General features: G+C 37.2%; 1 protein-coding gene across 1 annotated transcript in view; it reads left to right on the top strand.

Annotated features, from left to right (window-relative positions):
• The window catches only part of OBI1 (ORC ubiquitin ligase 1), a 44,871-nt gene extending 30,627 nt beyond the window's left edge, over positions 1–14,244 (top strand). Inside the window, exon 6 of the mRNA XM_082700872.1 lies at positions 11,473–14,244. Coding sequence (XP_082556998.1) covers positions 11,473–12,988 — 1,516 coding nt within the window. The 3' untranslated portion in view covers positions 12,989–14,244. The remainder of the gene's footprint in view (positions 1–11,472) is intronic.
• The last annotated feature ends 316 nt before the right edge of the window (positions 14,245–14,560 follow it).

The following is a 14,560-nucleotide window of genomic DNA, read 5'->3' as shown; positions in this document are numbered from 1 at the left end:
CTCTGTAATCCATCTTCGTATTCCCACTAGTTTAGATTCACATGATTTCTTGCTTAGTCTAGTTTAACAATCTTATGCTTATTCTTCTTTTCCACTCTTAACCCTAAATAAAGCATCTGCGTTCTTATTGCCAAGATTCCAAAATATAAATTTGATCATCTTATTCCCTTATTTAATAACCTTTGATTCCCCATTGTCCTCAAATTAAAGCCCAAATTTCTTCATAAATATGGGAGGCTCTTTACAATATGACTTGAGCTTTGGCCTTTTCATGTCCTCTCCAACCTTCCCCTGCTTATAGTCTGCTTTGGCCATGCTGAGTTTCTTACTGGGCCCAGATTTGCCATGTTATGACATGCCTTTGCACCTTTGCTCATGCCTTTTCCTTTGTTTTCCCTGGTCCTCCCCAGTAGCCTCTCCTTTTTATTCTGCCTTGTTAATTCCTCTTCAGTTGTTACTCTAATTGAAGCCCTCCATGATTTCCTAAGACAGAAGAAACACTTCTCCTCTTGTTCTTCCCATTGTTCTTGTATTACTAAGGATCTGGTATACTGACAAGTTCCATGACACTCATGCCTAGTTAATCTACCAGCTAGCTTCTTGGAGCTAAGACATACTTATAAAAATTCTTGCCGTATGTGTATCTGTCTAAAATACATGTAAGTGTGTGTATCACTGTGTGTGTATTTGTGTGTGTGTGTGTGTTCCTTCTCTGGAGACTAGGAGAAGGAAGGAGTCCTTCATGCTGCAATATGGAGGGAACTAACCAGAGAATTAAGATTTTGAGCTTTCTTGAAGCTTAAAGTACAAAGAGTTTATAAGGAAAAGAAATCCCAAGATTCTTGGGATTTTCTCCAAATGAGAAGAGCGGAGGGTTTTCCTGAGTCATACTAGAGACTGGGACCAAGAAAGGGGAAAGAAAGAAGGACTTGATGTTGCTGGGGTCCCAGATAAGATTTCTTATCTATGTCTCCTTACTTGAACTGGGTTTATCCTGCCTTTATCTGTCTCCATGCTGACTCTGAGCTGTGTCTCCTTGGTTCACAGTTCTGCTCTTCCTAAACTGTGTCTCAAGACATGCCAGTACCACTCAGACTACTCCTGTCTTTCAGCTTCCCTGGCTGCACCTCTGGTCTTGCTGGCTTGGCTGTTGTGCCTTCTTAACTTATTTCTGGGCTTTTTTACTTCTCATGACTCATGATTCTGCTCTGACAAACGCCATGATTCCTGGTATTTGACCCCAGCCTGATCTGATGACTGATTCTGCTATGCCCTTTGGATTTCCCGGAAGGGGAACTTGTAGACTGTCAGGGGAGTCTGATGATACCCTGGGGCCAGACAGTGACAGCCAGGTGTGCACAGGCCCCTCAGCTGCCTGAGGGGCCCTTCTCTGGGTATTCAGCTAATTGGGGATGGACAGTTCTTGCAGTTTTCTGTCAACTTGTCTTTATGGTATTGATAAGATATTTTAGGAGCCCGCATTGCATGCTAATGACTAAGCAATAAGGTTGTTGGGAATATTAGGAACTGCTTAAGAACAAGAATGTCTTCTACTCCTTTTGTTTTCCTTTCTCTTACCCCTCAGCATACTTTAAATCCTCAGTAACTGTCATCATAGTAATAATTACAGGATGGCTGGATCACAGTCTTTTTTGTTTTATTTTGTTTTAGATTGTTCCTCAAGGTGAGAGAGAGGTTGATTTAACTGTAGTGAAAAATGTATAGATAAATACCAGTCCAGGGATTTTTAAGTATGCTTTTTTCATGTAACAATAGTTGTCCTCTTATACTGTTGAGATTTTGTTAAGGTTATTATATTTGGGAAAACATATAAGTCCTTTATTCCTTTTAGAACTGTAAAAAGATATGAAATATCTTTTGTGTATAGTTTATTTCCTTCCACAAAAAATTAGGATCCCCACTAGTGTCCTGTAAACTCAAAGCTGATCTTTTCTTTTGAGGCAGAAAATTAGGGTGCATTTCTATGTGGAATTGAAGTGAAATGTATGTATCAAATAAAATGGAATTTATTTCATAGTTAAAAGAGTAGTCTACCTTCTCAGGTGCACTATATATATAGATAGATAGTCAGGTGCACTATATAGATAGATAGATAGATAGATAGATATAGATATAGATAGATATATTAGCCCTTTTTAGAGACTACAAAAGGGAATCTGTTCCTCTTCAATTTACATATGCAGCCCAATACTAAGGTTGTTTGTGTTAAGAATTTCTAGGTATCTCAGCAAGACTTCTCAATGTCACAGTTTCCAACTACAAATACATGGTTAGTTTAGCTTAATAAACACACACACATATAAAACTTCCTTTAAAATTGTATTAATAATGTGAGCTGTTATTTTAAAACTCTGCTTTACGTTTGGAAGCTTCTCTTTCTTTGAAAGCTTACAAAGCAGCCTGTACCTTGATCTTTATACTTCTGGGAGGTAGAAGAGGGAGGAATGGCTGCACGGGCCTTAATTCTTTATCTAGTTCCACTGCTTATGTGACCTTTGTCTTTAAGGAGGAAATCATGACTTTTTTTATTCTTGCAAATGTTGAAGCACTTTGTTTTATGCTAAAACTAAGAGGCAGCATAATATGGCTTGTATTTTTTTTATTCATCAATATTAGACCCTGGGACAAGTACCTATGTGATGCTTTGACCCTAAAATTTTACATTTTTAATTTTCTCATTTCACTTAAGTAGCATTGTTTTCTTATAGTTGAAGATGCCTGCTGATTATGCTTGAGGTAGGCAAAATGATCATATATACTTTCTGTTGTTAGCACACCTAAAGATGGGGCTTCCAAATTTGTGGTTTGGGTTCCGATTTAGTCTACATATCTCTGGTTAAAATAGCTACCATCTTTGGGTTTGCATTTGTCAGGGTGATCTGTCTGATCTGCCACTTTAATAAATGATCTTTTGAAATTGCAAAATATTCTTTTTTTTTTTTTGAAGATTTTATTTATTTATTTGACAGAGAGAGGTCACAGTAGGCGGAGAGGCAGGCAGAGAGAGAGAGAGGGAAGCAGGCTCCCTGCTGAGCAGAGAGCCCGACATGGGACTCGATCCCAGGACCCTGAGATCATGACCTGAGCCGAAGGCAGCGGCTTACCTCTCTGAGCCACCCAGGTGCCCTGAAATTGCAAAATATTCTTGAACTTGTGTCTAAAACATAGTAGATTTTTTATAAATATTTATCAACTTTGTATATACATATCTGTTGCTCCCTTTTTTCCTCTCTGTGTTTTATTAGCATGTGTATGTATTAGTAAATATTACAACAATCCTAGTTAGTTACCTGTGTGTACAGACTGTGTGCTCAGCAATCCTACATTACTTTACAGCATAAATAGGTACTTATATTACTGAAGAAGGGAGTTTATGTTCAAGCACTTCCTGTAATGTCAGACATGGTGTTTGGACTCAGACACACTTGAATTCAAATCCCATTTCTGCCACTTTCTGCAAATCCATGAACAAGAGAGAGTCTTTTTAAGCTTCTCCTTTCTCATCCTTAAAATAAAAAATAACAGATCTTCCTTCATTAGGTCAACAGGACAATTAAATCAGAAAGATAATATATAACAAGCATATAGCAATGTGCTGGATTTAAGTAAACATTTAGTAAATTTTGGTTGCTGCTGTTACTTTTGTCGCTGTCATTATCAGTAGCAGTCAGGCTACTCTTAAAGACTTACTTGTTACACTTACTTTTGGTAAATTCCATCACAAAAGTTTATTTATTTATTTATTTGATTATGAGCTGTTTCTTTCTTTCTTTGTTTATTTGATGGTGGTCCAGAAAACAGAAATGTTGCCTTGAGTCATCGGGAGAAGGATTTCTTCCTATTTTCTTAGTATGGTTCATATTATTTAATATATTTTTTGTGGAACCGACTCGAGTCTAGGATTGGTCATAGACAGTACTTTTATGATGAATCAATTTTCTAAGAATGTAGCATTTTCATCACAGGATGTTTAATTTTAAAAAGAGAAAACTCTTGAAACACTGTCAAGTCGTACAGCTCTGCAGCAGATAAAAATGTATCAGCTTCTTCCCAGAGCTTCCCTAGTAGTTTAAAGACAGAATGCCTTCAGCCATCCTTCTGACATGTGTACAAGGGTGAGACAGATAAGGGTAAACACACAAGCAACTCTTTGGAAACAGGTGAGAGCAAAAGGCCCCCACCACCAGGTACAATTTTGAGCTTCCTATGGTCCTGGTCCTCTCTGCCCTTTTCCCCTGAAATAAGCCCTCTGCCCACTTGCACAAAGCACAAAGCAGAACACAATACTGGGCTTCTCCCTTTTCTTCCCACTCCTATCAAAATTCATGTTTCTGAAGAGTTCATATTACAGGCTACTTCTGTTACCTGTAATCAAAAAGAGGAGTTTGCAAATTCAGGTAATATCTGGTGAGTTTTACTTTAGGAGAAAATATTTAAGAAAGGGAAAAGAATAATGGAATGTTCTTCCCTTTGAAACCCTACCTCTGCTCTATGTTTAAAATAAGATGTTTTCTAATATCTCGGACAGTCAGGGAATGAGAAGATATGTAACTACAGTTATGTAAACAGGCAACTCTGCAACAAAATGCCCTCTATGAATAGGTTATTCTTTAAAAAAAATTCCAAGACTCACGTAAGTTTACTTGGTTTTCTTATATGTCAACTATTCCTTTAGTATAGGTAATCCTTACTTTGCACAGAAGTGGAGGACCAAAAGCCATTCAAGTAAAAACCATGAAAAGCAGTCTTAATAATCAATGGGAAGAATCAAGTTCCTTTATAAACTTCAATATTTTTTGTCAAAACATTAAATCTCTTAATCTCAGTTATAAATGTTTATGGAAATGAAAAGAATAAAACAATATTTAGCACACTAATATTTAGTATAATTTAAACCATTAGAAACATTGTGAAATAAAGTATTTTATTTCTTTGTAAAAAAATACTGTGGGAAATAATCTGAATAGTGCTTATCTTCTTATCCTATAACTTATGATATGAAGCTGCTAGCATCTTTTCTAATGCCTTGACGATTGTCATACTCCTGAGTTTGCATCAGCTTCGAACATTTTATCCTTAATGCTTTCAATGTCATGAAATAGCTCCATATTGCTTTAATGTGAAGTTTTTTGCTAGCCTGTCACTTTCTCTAGATAACTTTATTCTTTTCATCAAAACTACTTTTCTCATTTATGTCAATAAGTTTGTCACTCCCAAATTCCTCAGGCATTGCCAGGGTCTCTCAGATGGTGGCAGTTTCAATGTTTCCATGGTCAGTGCTTCAGTAACTACATTTACATTTGATTCCAATTTTACTTCTTGCATTGATCACTATTTAGTTCTTTGCTGCACCTTCATTTTTGTTGGCCAGTTCTGTCTTTTGATGATCCATTCTTGTAAAATGTATGTGACAATACTGCTTGTGTTACTGTCTGTGTGTGAATAGAGTAATAGATGCAGAGGGACCAACCACTTTCAGACTTGGAAAGAAGTGACCTGATTGGTCACTGATGTACATCTGTTATGTATGTACTGTTTTGTGAGCTGAAAAGCAAGTATTGAAATGTTTATTTTATGCAGTTTCATGCTGTTAGTTACAGTTAATATAATGTAAATTTGGGACCCTTTGTTAAAATAACTAGGCTTATTTACCTAAACTATGGCAACTGAAATTCATGCGTATTGGAAGCATGTATGGCAAGGATATCAGTGTTGACAAACTGTCACATAGGCCAGATCCTAAAAGCTGGTCCAGATCCAAAGATTGCTTTCACTTTGTTTCATAATTGCTACTTCATCTAGCAAGTAAGGAAAGGATATGAAATCAAAGATACATGGGGGCAGATGGGTTCACTTCCCTCATGCCTCCCTATGTCCTGAAGATGTTTTAAAAGTTTAGTGGTCTCAGCAACCCACTGGGCTTGCTGACTTTGTCCCTTTTGTTAGGGATGCCATTGAGAACTAGAGAAACAAGTTAATTGCTCAAATTCTCATTTACTTAATAGCAGCATAACACTAGAAGTTAGGTCTTTTGGTACTTCGTTCTGGCATTTATTCTTTTACCACATTTGCTTGCTTTTAATTCCCTTCAAGCGCATCCTATTACTCCTGCGTAATGGGCTATGAGAAAATCTGAACTGAAGAGCTTTTCATTATTAGTCATACTCTATTCTAGGTGTAATACCTTAAAGGTCAAACTAATAGGACTTTGATTTCTCTTACTGTTAGTAGGGACAGGAACAATCTTGTACCTCTGTAGCTTTTCAGGCAAGGGGAGCCCTAATCCAGAATGTGTATATCCCTTAACACTGCAAGCTGAGAAATCCTTTACGTTTCTCCCAGATTCTAGCACACTTCCAATATATCAGTTGCAGCTCCCAAACTGCTTTATGATGTTTTCTCTGACATAATGAAGCCTTTGGCCATCACTGCTACTTTGAAAATCAAAGCCTTTTGGTCTCTAATGGAATGTTTATAAAAATACTCCATTTTGAAATTTGCTCAGGAAAAGGAAGTATGGTAAATGATGTTAGAATTCCCTCCGGCTTGCCTTGGCATTGATTCATTTAATGTTATGTACTCTGGAAATATCTGGAATTAGTGTGAATAAGAATATTAAAACCCAAAGTTAAATAAGCTCTTATCTTCATTTTCTTCTTTTATAGAAGTATAGCATCAGATATGCAGATATTATTAACAAATAATTGTTATTTCTCTCTGACTTGGTTTATTTCCTTTTGCCAAATCTAATACACTAATCCAGGGTAAGCTTAAAATTCCTAATAGCTATATCAAAAGTCTCATATGTTTCCATTCTTTTGCTAAGGTTAAAGTGTCAGGGTTTTTTAAAGATTTTATTTATTTATTTGATTAAGAAAGGAGAGAAGGAGAGAGCATGAGCAGGGGGTGGGGCAGAGGGAGAGGGAGAAGCAGGCTCCCCATTGAACAGGGAGACAGGACACGGAATCATCCCAGGACCCTGGGATCATGACCTGCGCTGAAGGCAGATGCTTAACTGACTGAGCCACCATGTGCCATAAGTGGCAGGTTTTTTTTTAGAAGGAGCAATATAAGATGGCAAGCCTATAGTAGAAAAACAAAACAAAACCACACACACATGAAACAAAACAAAAGCCACAGAACTATATTCTGTATATGTTGTTATCTGTTGCTTTCCTTAGTGTCAATGAAAAAACAAAACAAAACAGTCAAATGTATGAAACATTCAGTTTAGTAATATAGTGATTCAGAATACTTACATGTAAAAGAGACGCAAGGACCTTTGGCTTATCCTATGCTGTTGGCTCTGTCTTAATGTAAGGCACTAATGCATCTATCTGAAAGTAAGAAAATAACATCTATTCAAAAAATAATTTAATGAGGACTGCTGTATACCAGGAATTGTTGTAGGGAGCTAGCAGTGAATGTAAGATGGTCAAGACGCCCTGCTTTCCTGGAGCTTATACTCTAATCGGGGAGAGAAAGATTAAAAAATTATGTGGATAGGTTAATTAATTGATCAGTTCCATGGCTTTCACTATATATTTCTGTTAGTTTGCCTACCAGCACAGGCCTCTTATTAGCATGGTAAAAAGGTCTGATCACTCAAAGTATTATAGACTTGTAAAGTATTGAAATGGAACTTTGGGGAATTGAGGGCAGTGACCTTTTAGAAAACAGCCAGCCCCATCAGTGATTTCTGCTGGCTGTCCCTGTCAAATGTGCCCCCATTGCTGGCCTTTGTTGTTAGTTCTTATGGCACTTTAGCTTTCTGAAGTAACCCAGAATACATGGATGGGGCTGTCATTTTGACTTCAACTCAAAACCATTTGTAAACTTCTTTTAAAAACATAAAAAAAAAGAAAAGAAAAAACAGAGGGGCAAATGTAGCATCTTAAAGTGAAATGCTTGAAATTCCAGGTTAAAACCTTCTAATAAAAAGCTGCTAATACTTTGGGAAACATTTCTTATTTGTCACTAGTCTTCCCTTACATAAGCCTCTGAGTTCCCAAGGACATCCTTTGGTAATAGCTGACTTACCTACCTAATAACATTATTTTATTTTATTTATTTATTTTTAAGATTCTATTTATTTATTTATTTGAGAGAGAGATCACAAGTAGGCAGAGAGGCAGGCAGAGAGAGAGGGGGAAGCAGGCTTCCCACTGAGCAGAGAGCCCAATGTGGGCCTTGATCCCAGGACTCTGAGACCATGACCTGAGCCGAAAGCAGAGGCTTAACCCACTGAGCCACCCAGGTACCCCAACACTGTTTGATTTTAAATTGTTTGATTTTTCAGCACCTGGGTGGCATAGTCAGTTGAGCATCCAACTCAATATCCGCTCAGATCATGATCTCAGTGTTGTGGGATCAAGCCCCATGTAGGGCTCCACATTCAGCAGGGAGTCTGTCTCCTTCTCTGCCCTTCCCCCAACTCATGCCTCTTCGCACTCTGTCTCTCTCTAAAATAAATAAATCTTTAAAGAATTGTTTGATTTTTTTTTTCTTCTGAGTTTACCTTTATTGTAAAAATTGCATGTAAGAAATTAAGATAAATTTTATCTTGGTAAGCAAATTTAAGGCTGTCACTTTTGCTGTTTGCATTAAGTAAACATGCTGCATGTTTTTTCCATTTAAAAATATATGGGTTATTTGATTTTAGAGTAGTTATTATCAAGAACTTAAAAACATTTTTGCTGATGTCCTTAAAATATTTGTCTGCTCTTTAAAATTCTCTTGCAGAAACTCTGTCAAATACTACATATATAAACTAAAACATTTTTCTCTAACAAAGAAGGAAAAGCTACCATCATTCATTTAACCAGATATTCGTAGTAGTAAAATTGGTTTTAAAACAGAGGGACTTGTTATTGTAGCTGGTTTTGTTTTTGTTATACCTGTGGTTTTTGCTTTGTTTTTTAGAGGTTGATTGCAGTGAGTAGATCAATATTCAATACTGTGTCTTTTAAGGCCATTATAAGCCTGAGATTTTATGAATCTGTTTTCTGCTTTTTTCCCCCCAGAGTGACCAGAGCAGGAATTTGGTCAGAGTGGGCTAGAGAGTGAATTGGTCTGTAGTATAGGAGGTGGTGTTAGGCATTGAGTGAGAGAGCACATGTTGTGGTTGTCTCTAAAAGGTAATTACTGTGAGTTTCTTCTTTGTTTTTTTGTTTTTGTTTTTTTTAAATACCTAGTACAGAGGTGCCTGGGTGGCCCAGTTGGTTAAAATACCTAGTACATTCTCTTAATTGTAATAACTTTTAAAATTTATTTATTTATTTATTTATTTCAGAGAGAGAGAGAGCATGTGTGCACATGGGCACATGTTTGGGGGTGGGGAGAACAGAGGGAGAGGGGAAGCAGACTCTCTGATGAGCCGAAGTCTAGGCAGGGCTTGATCCCACAACCCTGAGATCTGGACCTGAGCCAAAACCAAGGAACCACCCAGGTACCCCTTAATTGTAATTATAATTAGGGGGGAAAGGGAGAAAAAGATAAACCCATAGATTAAAAAAAAAAAAATTTTTTTAGAAGCCATCTTTTCAAGTACTTTGCTCCAAACAGATAATCCGTGAATTCTTTAACAGGGGTCAATATTTAAGTCATTAAAAAGATTATAGAAAGAGACTTTTTAAAAGAACTTTTGTGGAGAGGGCAGAGCACCACTTGGGGCTCAATCTCATTACCCTGAGATCACGACCCAAGCAGAAATCAAGAGTTAGTCACCTAACCTACAGAGCCACCAAGGCACCCCCCAGTACCCATTCTTTTTTTTTTTTTTAATTTTTTAAAAATTTATTTATTTTCAGCATAACAATATCATTATTTTTTCACCACACCCAGTGCTCCATGCAATCCATGCCCTCTATAATACCCACCACCTGGTACTCCAACCTCCCACCCACCCCCCCGCCACTTCAAACCCCTCAGATTGTTTCAGAGTCCATAGTCTCTCATGATTCACCCCCCCTTCCAATTTACCCCAACCCCCTTCTCTCTAACTCCCCATGTCCTCCATGCTTTTTGTTATGCTCCACAAATAAGTGAAACCATATGATAATTGACTCTCTCTGCTTGACTTATTTCACTCAGCATAATCTCTTCCAGTCCCATCCATGTTGCTACAAAAGTTGGGTATTCGTCCTTTTTGATGGAGGCATAATACTCCATAGTGTATACGGACCACATCTTCTACATTGAGATATCACCTTACACCAGTTAGAATGGCCAAGATTAGCAAGACAGGAAACAACATGTGTTGGAGAGGATGTGGAGAAAGGGGAACCCTCTTTCACTGTTGGTGGGAATGCAAGTTGGTGCAGCCTCTTTGGAGAACAGTGTGGAGATTCCTCAAGAAATTAAGAATAGAACTTCCCTATGACCCTGCCATTGCACTCCTGGGTATTTACCCCAAAGATACTGATGTAGTAAAAATAAGGGCCATCTGTACCCCAATGTTTATAGCAGCAATGGCCACAGTCGCCAAACTGTGGAAAGAACCAAGATGCCCTTCAGCGGATGAATGGATAAGGAAGATGTGGTCCATATACACTATGGAGTATTAAGCCTCCATCAGAAAGGACGAATACCCAGTACCCATTCTTAAGGGAATAATGAAAACAAGATAATCCTGAGTAAAAGAAGTGAATTTTTGATATGTTCTTTTTCGGTTGCTTTCCAAAATGTTCCTTTTCAGAAAATGTGAAGATGTTTTTATGTGTAATATATTGGAACCACAAGCACTGACTTTGTATTTCAAAGTTGGAAGAAATGAGATTGATGTCCCACACAGTTGTAAAATGCCAAAAATAAGTAGAGCTGGAATGAATTAAAGCCCAGTGTTCAGAAAAGCCAAGTAAAAGCTTCAGATCAAGAGTAGCTATAATTGAAAGGGTCCAAATAAGTATTTAAAACCACCCCTGCTGGGACTGCTAAGACTTCTGAATTTCAAATTGGCATTTTATGTTTGACAAGGTGACATTGTATAAGAAATGTATTGTAAAACACTGCTGTACAATAGGAAAATGATTGAATGTAAATATTTCAGGATGTGGACCACTGTTCAAATGTTATCATAAATCTTTGCCATTGTTTTAGGGGATAACCCTGCATGCATATATGAGCTGAATTGAGAGAGCTAGCTCTTGGAAGGGAAATCAGCAGTGAGTTTGTGCGTGTCTGACCTTCTGCTATTACTAATCTGATTTGACCACAAAAGTATCCTATTAGATCTTTGCTATTGTTATCATATGCATGTTATTATATAAAGTGAAAAACTCTTTTCTGAAGATACTACATCTGGCATTGCTTTTGACCTGTTCATCGGGTGGTCTGAAATGTCATTGGTATGTGAAATTGAAATGGGTTGAGCCAGTATGCCCTCTTAAACTTTGGAAAGGGGGAAAAAAAAAGCTTGAACTGTAAAGTTAACTATCTTTCCATTCCTTGCAGGTTTGGAAGGTTTACAGTAGCTGCTCTTCAGTCCAAAGTAGAACAGCATGAACGTGAAACCAATCGCCTCAAGAAAGCCCTGGAACGAAGTGATAAGTATATAGAGGAACTAGAATCTCAAATTTCACAGCTAAAAAATTCAAGTGAAGAGAAGGAAGCTATGAATTCCATTTGCCAGAGAGCACTTTCTACAGATGGCAAAGGGAGCATAGGCAACGAGGAAGATATGACATCAAAGAATCAAGGTGATGGTGCCAGAAAGCCGCTTGGCTCATCCACCTCAAGTTCTCACCTGGCAAAACCTTCTAGCAGTTCTGCCAGGCAAGAAAGCACCAGCAAAACAGAACCAAATTGTTCCAAGAACAAAGACCTATATCAAAAACAAGTGGAAATAATGTTAGATGTGACAGATACAAGCATGGATACTTATTTAGAAAGAGAATGGGGTAATAAGCCAAGTGATTGTATACCCTACAAAGATGAAGAACTTTATGATCTTCCAGCTCCTTGTACCCCTTTGTCCCTTAGTTGCCTTCAGCTCAGTACTCCAGAAAATAGAGAGAGCTCTGTAGTCAAAGCAGTAGGTTCCAAAAAGCACTCGAACCATCTTAGAAAATTGGTGTTTGATGATTTTTGTGATTCTCCGAATGTTTGTAATAAAGATTCATCAGAAGATGATAGAAGTGAAAATGAAAAGAAATCAGAATGTTTTGCTTCCTCAAAGACAGGGTTTTGGGACTGTTGTTCCACAAGCTATGCCCCAAACTTGGATTTTGAAAGCTCAGAGGGGAACACAATAGCAAATTCTGTTGGAGAAATTTCTTTAAAATTAGGTGAGAAATCAGGCTCCTGCTTATCTAAGAGGTTGAATTCTATTCGCTCGTTTGAAATGAATCGGACGAGAACATCCAGTGAAGCATCCATGGACGCAGCTTACCTTGACAAAATCTCCGAGTTGGATTCCATGATGTCGGAATCAGACAATAGCAAGAGCCCTTGTAACAACGGTTTTAAGTCAGTGGACTTAGATGTGTTATCAAAGTCCTCTCAAGGCAGTGAATTTCTTGAGGAGCCAGATAAGTTGGAGGAAAGAACTAAGCCAAACCTTTCCAAAGGTTCTCTAACTACTGATCAGTTAGAAAATGGAAATGATTGGAAACCCACTTCTTTTTTCCTCCTCTCTCCATCTGACCAAGAAATGAATGAAGATTTTTCTCTCCATACCGGTTCTAACCCAGGAACTAATGAAATCAAACCCCCAAGCTGTTTGTTTCAGACTGAGTTCTCCCAGGGTGTTTTGTTAAGCAGTTCACACCGGCTATTTGAAGATCAGAGGTTTGGGTCATCTTTATTTAAGATGACCTCAGAGATGCATGGTCTTCATAACCATCTTCAGTCTCCTTGGTCTACTTCCTTTGTGCCTGAGAAGAGGAATAAAAATACAAATCAGTCAACGAAAAGAAAAATCCAGAGCAGTCTTTCCAATGCCAGCCCATCAAAAGCAACTAAAAGTTGACTCATTAGAAAGGTGTCATTTATGTTTTTGTCCTGAGAGGAATAGAAGTTTTTAAAGTTACTTTTCTCCCTCATAAAAGTTCTGTACAACGTTGAATTGATATTCTGTAGTCAAGTATCAAGTCAGAATGGTGGATTAGCCTGTACCTAAAATACTTCTGTTCATTTTAAAGAATTTGTCATTTTTTCGTTTCATTTGGGCATCTTTTTAACCAGAAAAGATAGGGAGAGGGAGAGGGTTTCTTTTAATGAATATTATATGTATCTGGTTTGGGTGTGTTATGTTTTCTTAAGTCTTGATTTATCTGTTAAATACAGTGGCCAATTAATGAGCCTTGGTTGTCTTCAAAACTTGGATTCCTTAAATAAAACTTTTTGGGTTGTCTATACACTGCTTATAAGACACTTGAGTTTCCTTAAAGCTTTTCTAAGCTGGGAATTATTTTGCCTGTCCTTTTTTATTTATGTTTAGTGATGGCTCAACTTTTAGGCAGGGCCATGGTGGAGAAAGAGCACTCTTAACCTTAGTCCAATATTCATTTACTTGGTTTTGTTTTGTTTTTTAGGTTTTGTATATGTATGTTTGCATTTTTAACATTGTGTTTTGTACAGTTTTTGTGAGAACCTTTTGCTACAATGAAAAAACACATTTTCTATATGAAAATACTTGTTTTATGTGAGGTAGCTTTCATTTCCTCATCTTTTTGTGTGTGTTGAAAATCGGAAATTGAACCTACTTTGGAAAGAAGGCATAGAATGGTTGGTTGGGTTTGGAGGAGCCTCAGTATGGTAGCTTCATTGTTCCAGATACACAGGTGTGGAAGTGCTCTTTGCCAAATGCTTGATTCACTTTCATCCCAGGGGAGCTTTTTTGGAGGGAAGTTCTTGTTTGCATGTTACTGTTCTTTGTGGAAACTCTGTATGCATGGTAGCATTCTTTCTTGCACTGTTTTCCTTACTTAGAAAAAGAAGTTTTAGTTGGTTAATAGAATATCTCTTATGTAGGACAGATTTTTTTTTCATGAAGAGTGTTGGGATGAGAATAGGTGAGCTAAGCACAATTTTTAATTTAGGCTCTGAAAAAGTATATTCTAAACATGTTTGGTATGCCTGTATAGGCCTTTAAAAATGGTTTGTATGCTAATGACTTGTTTATCTAATGTGCACTGAACATTTTACATTAATACTGTACTGTTTTACATTAATACTGCATGCTTTTCTATGTGAATTGAATAAAGGATGTCATAAGCACTGTAATCCTTGATGTTGTCTCAGATATTGAATTAGCCTATAACAACCAGTAAAACTTACCATTTTTAATTGATCTTGTAGCGAGGTTGACAGACTTTGGACCATGGACTAAATCTGGCCTACACCTATTTTTGTGAAAAGCCTGTGAACTAGAAATGGTTTTTATACTTTTTAATGGCTTTTAAGAATTAAAAAATATTTCATAATATAGGAAAATGATATAAAATTCAAATTTCAATATTTCTAAATAAAGTCTTATTAGAATGCAGCTACACTCATTTGTTTACATATTACCTATGACTGCTTCTGCTTTGCAGTGGCA

The sequence above is a fragment of the Mustela nivalis genome (assembly GCF_964662115.1).
Source record: "Mustela nivalis genome assembly, chromosome: 15".
Lineage (NCBI taxonomy): Eukaryota > Metazoa > Chordata > Mammalia > Carnivora > Mustelidae > Mustela > Mustela nivalis.
Note: the sequence above shows the minus strand (reverse complement) of the source record. Positions and strands in the feature narration are given on the sequence as shown.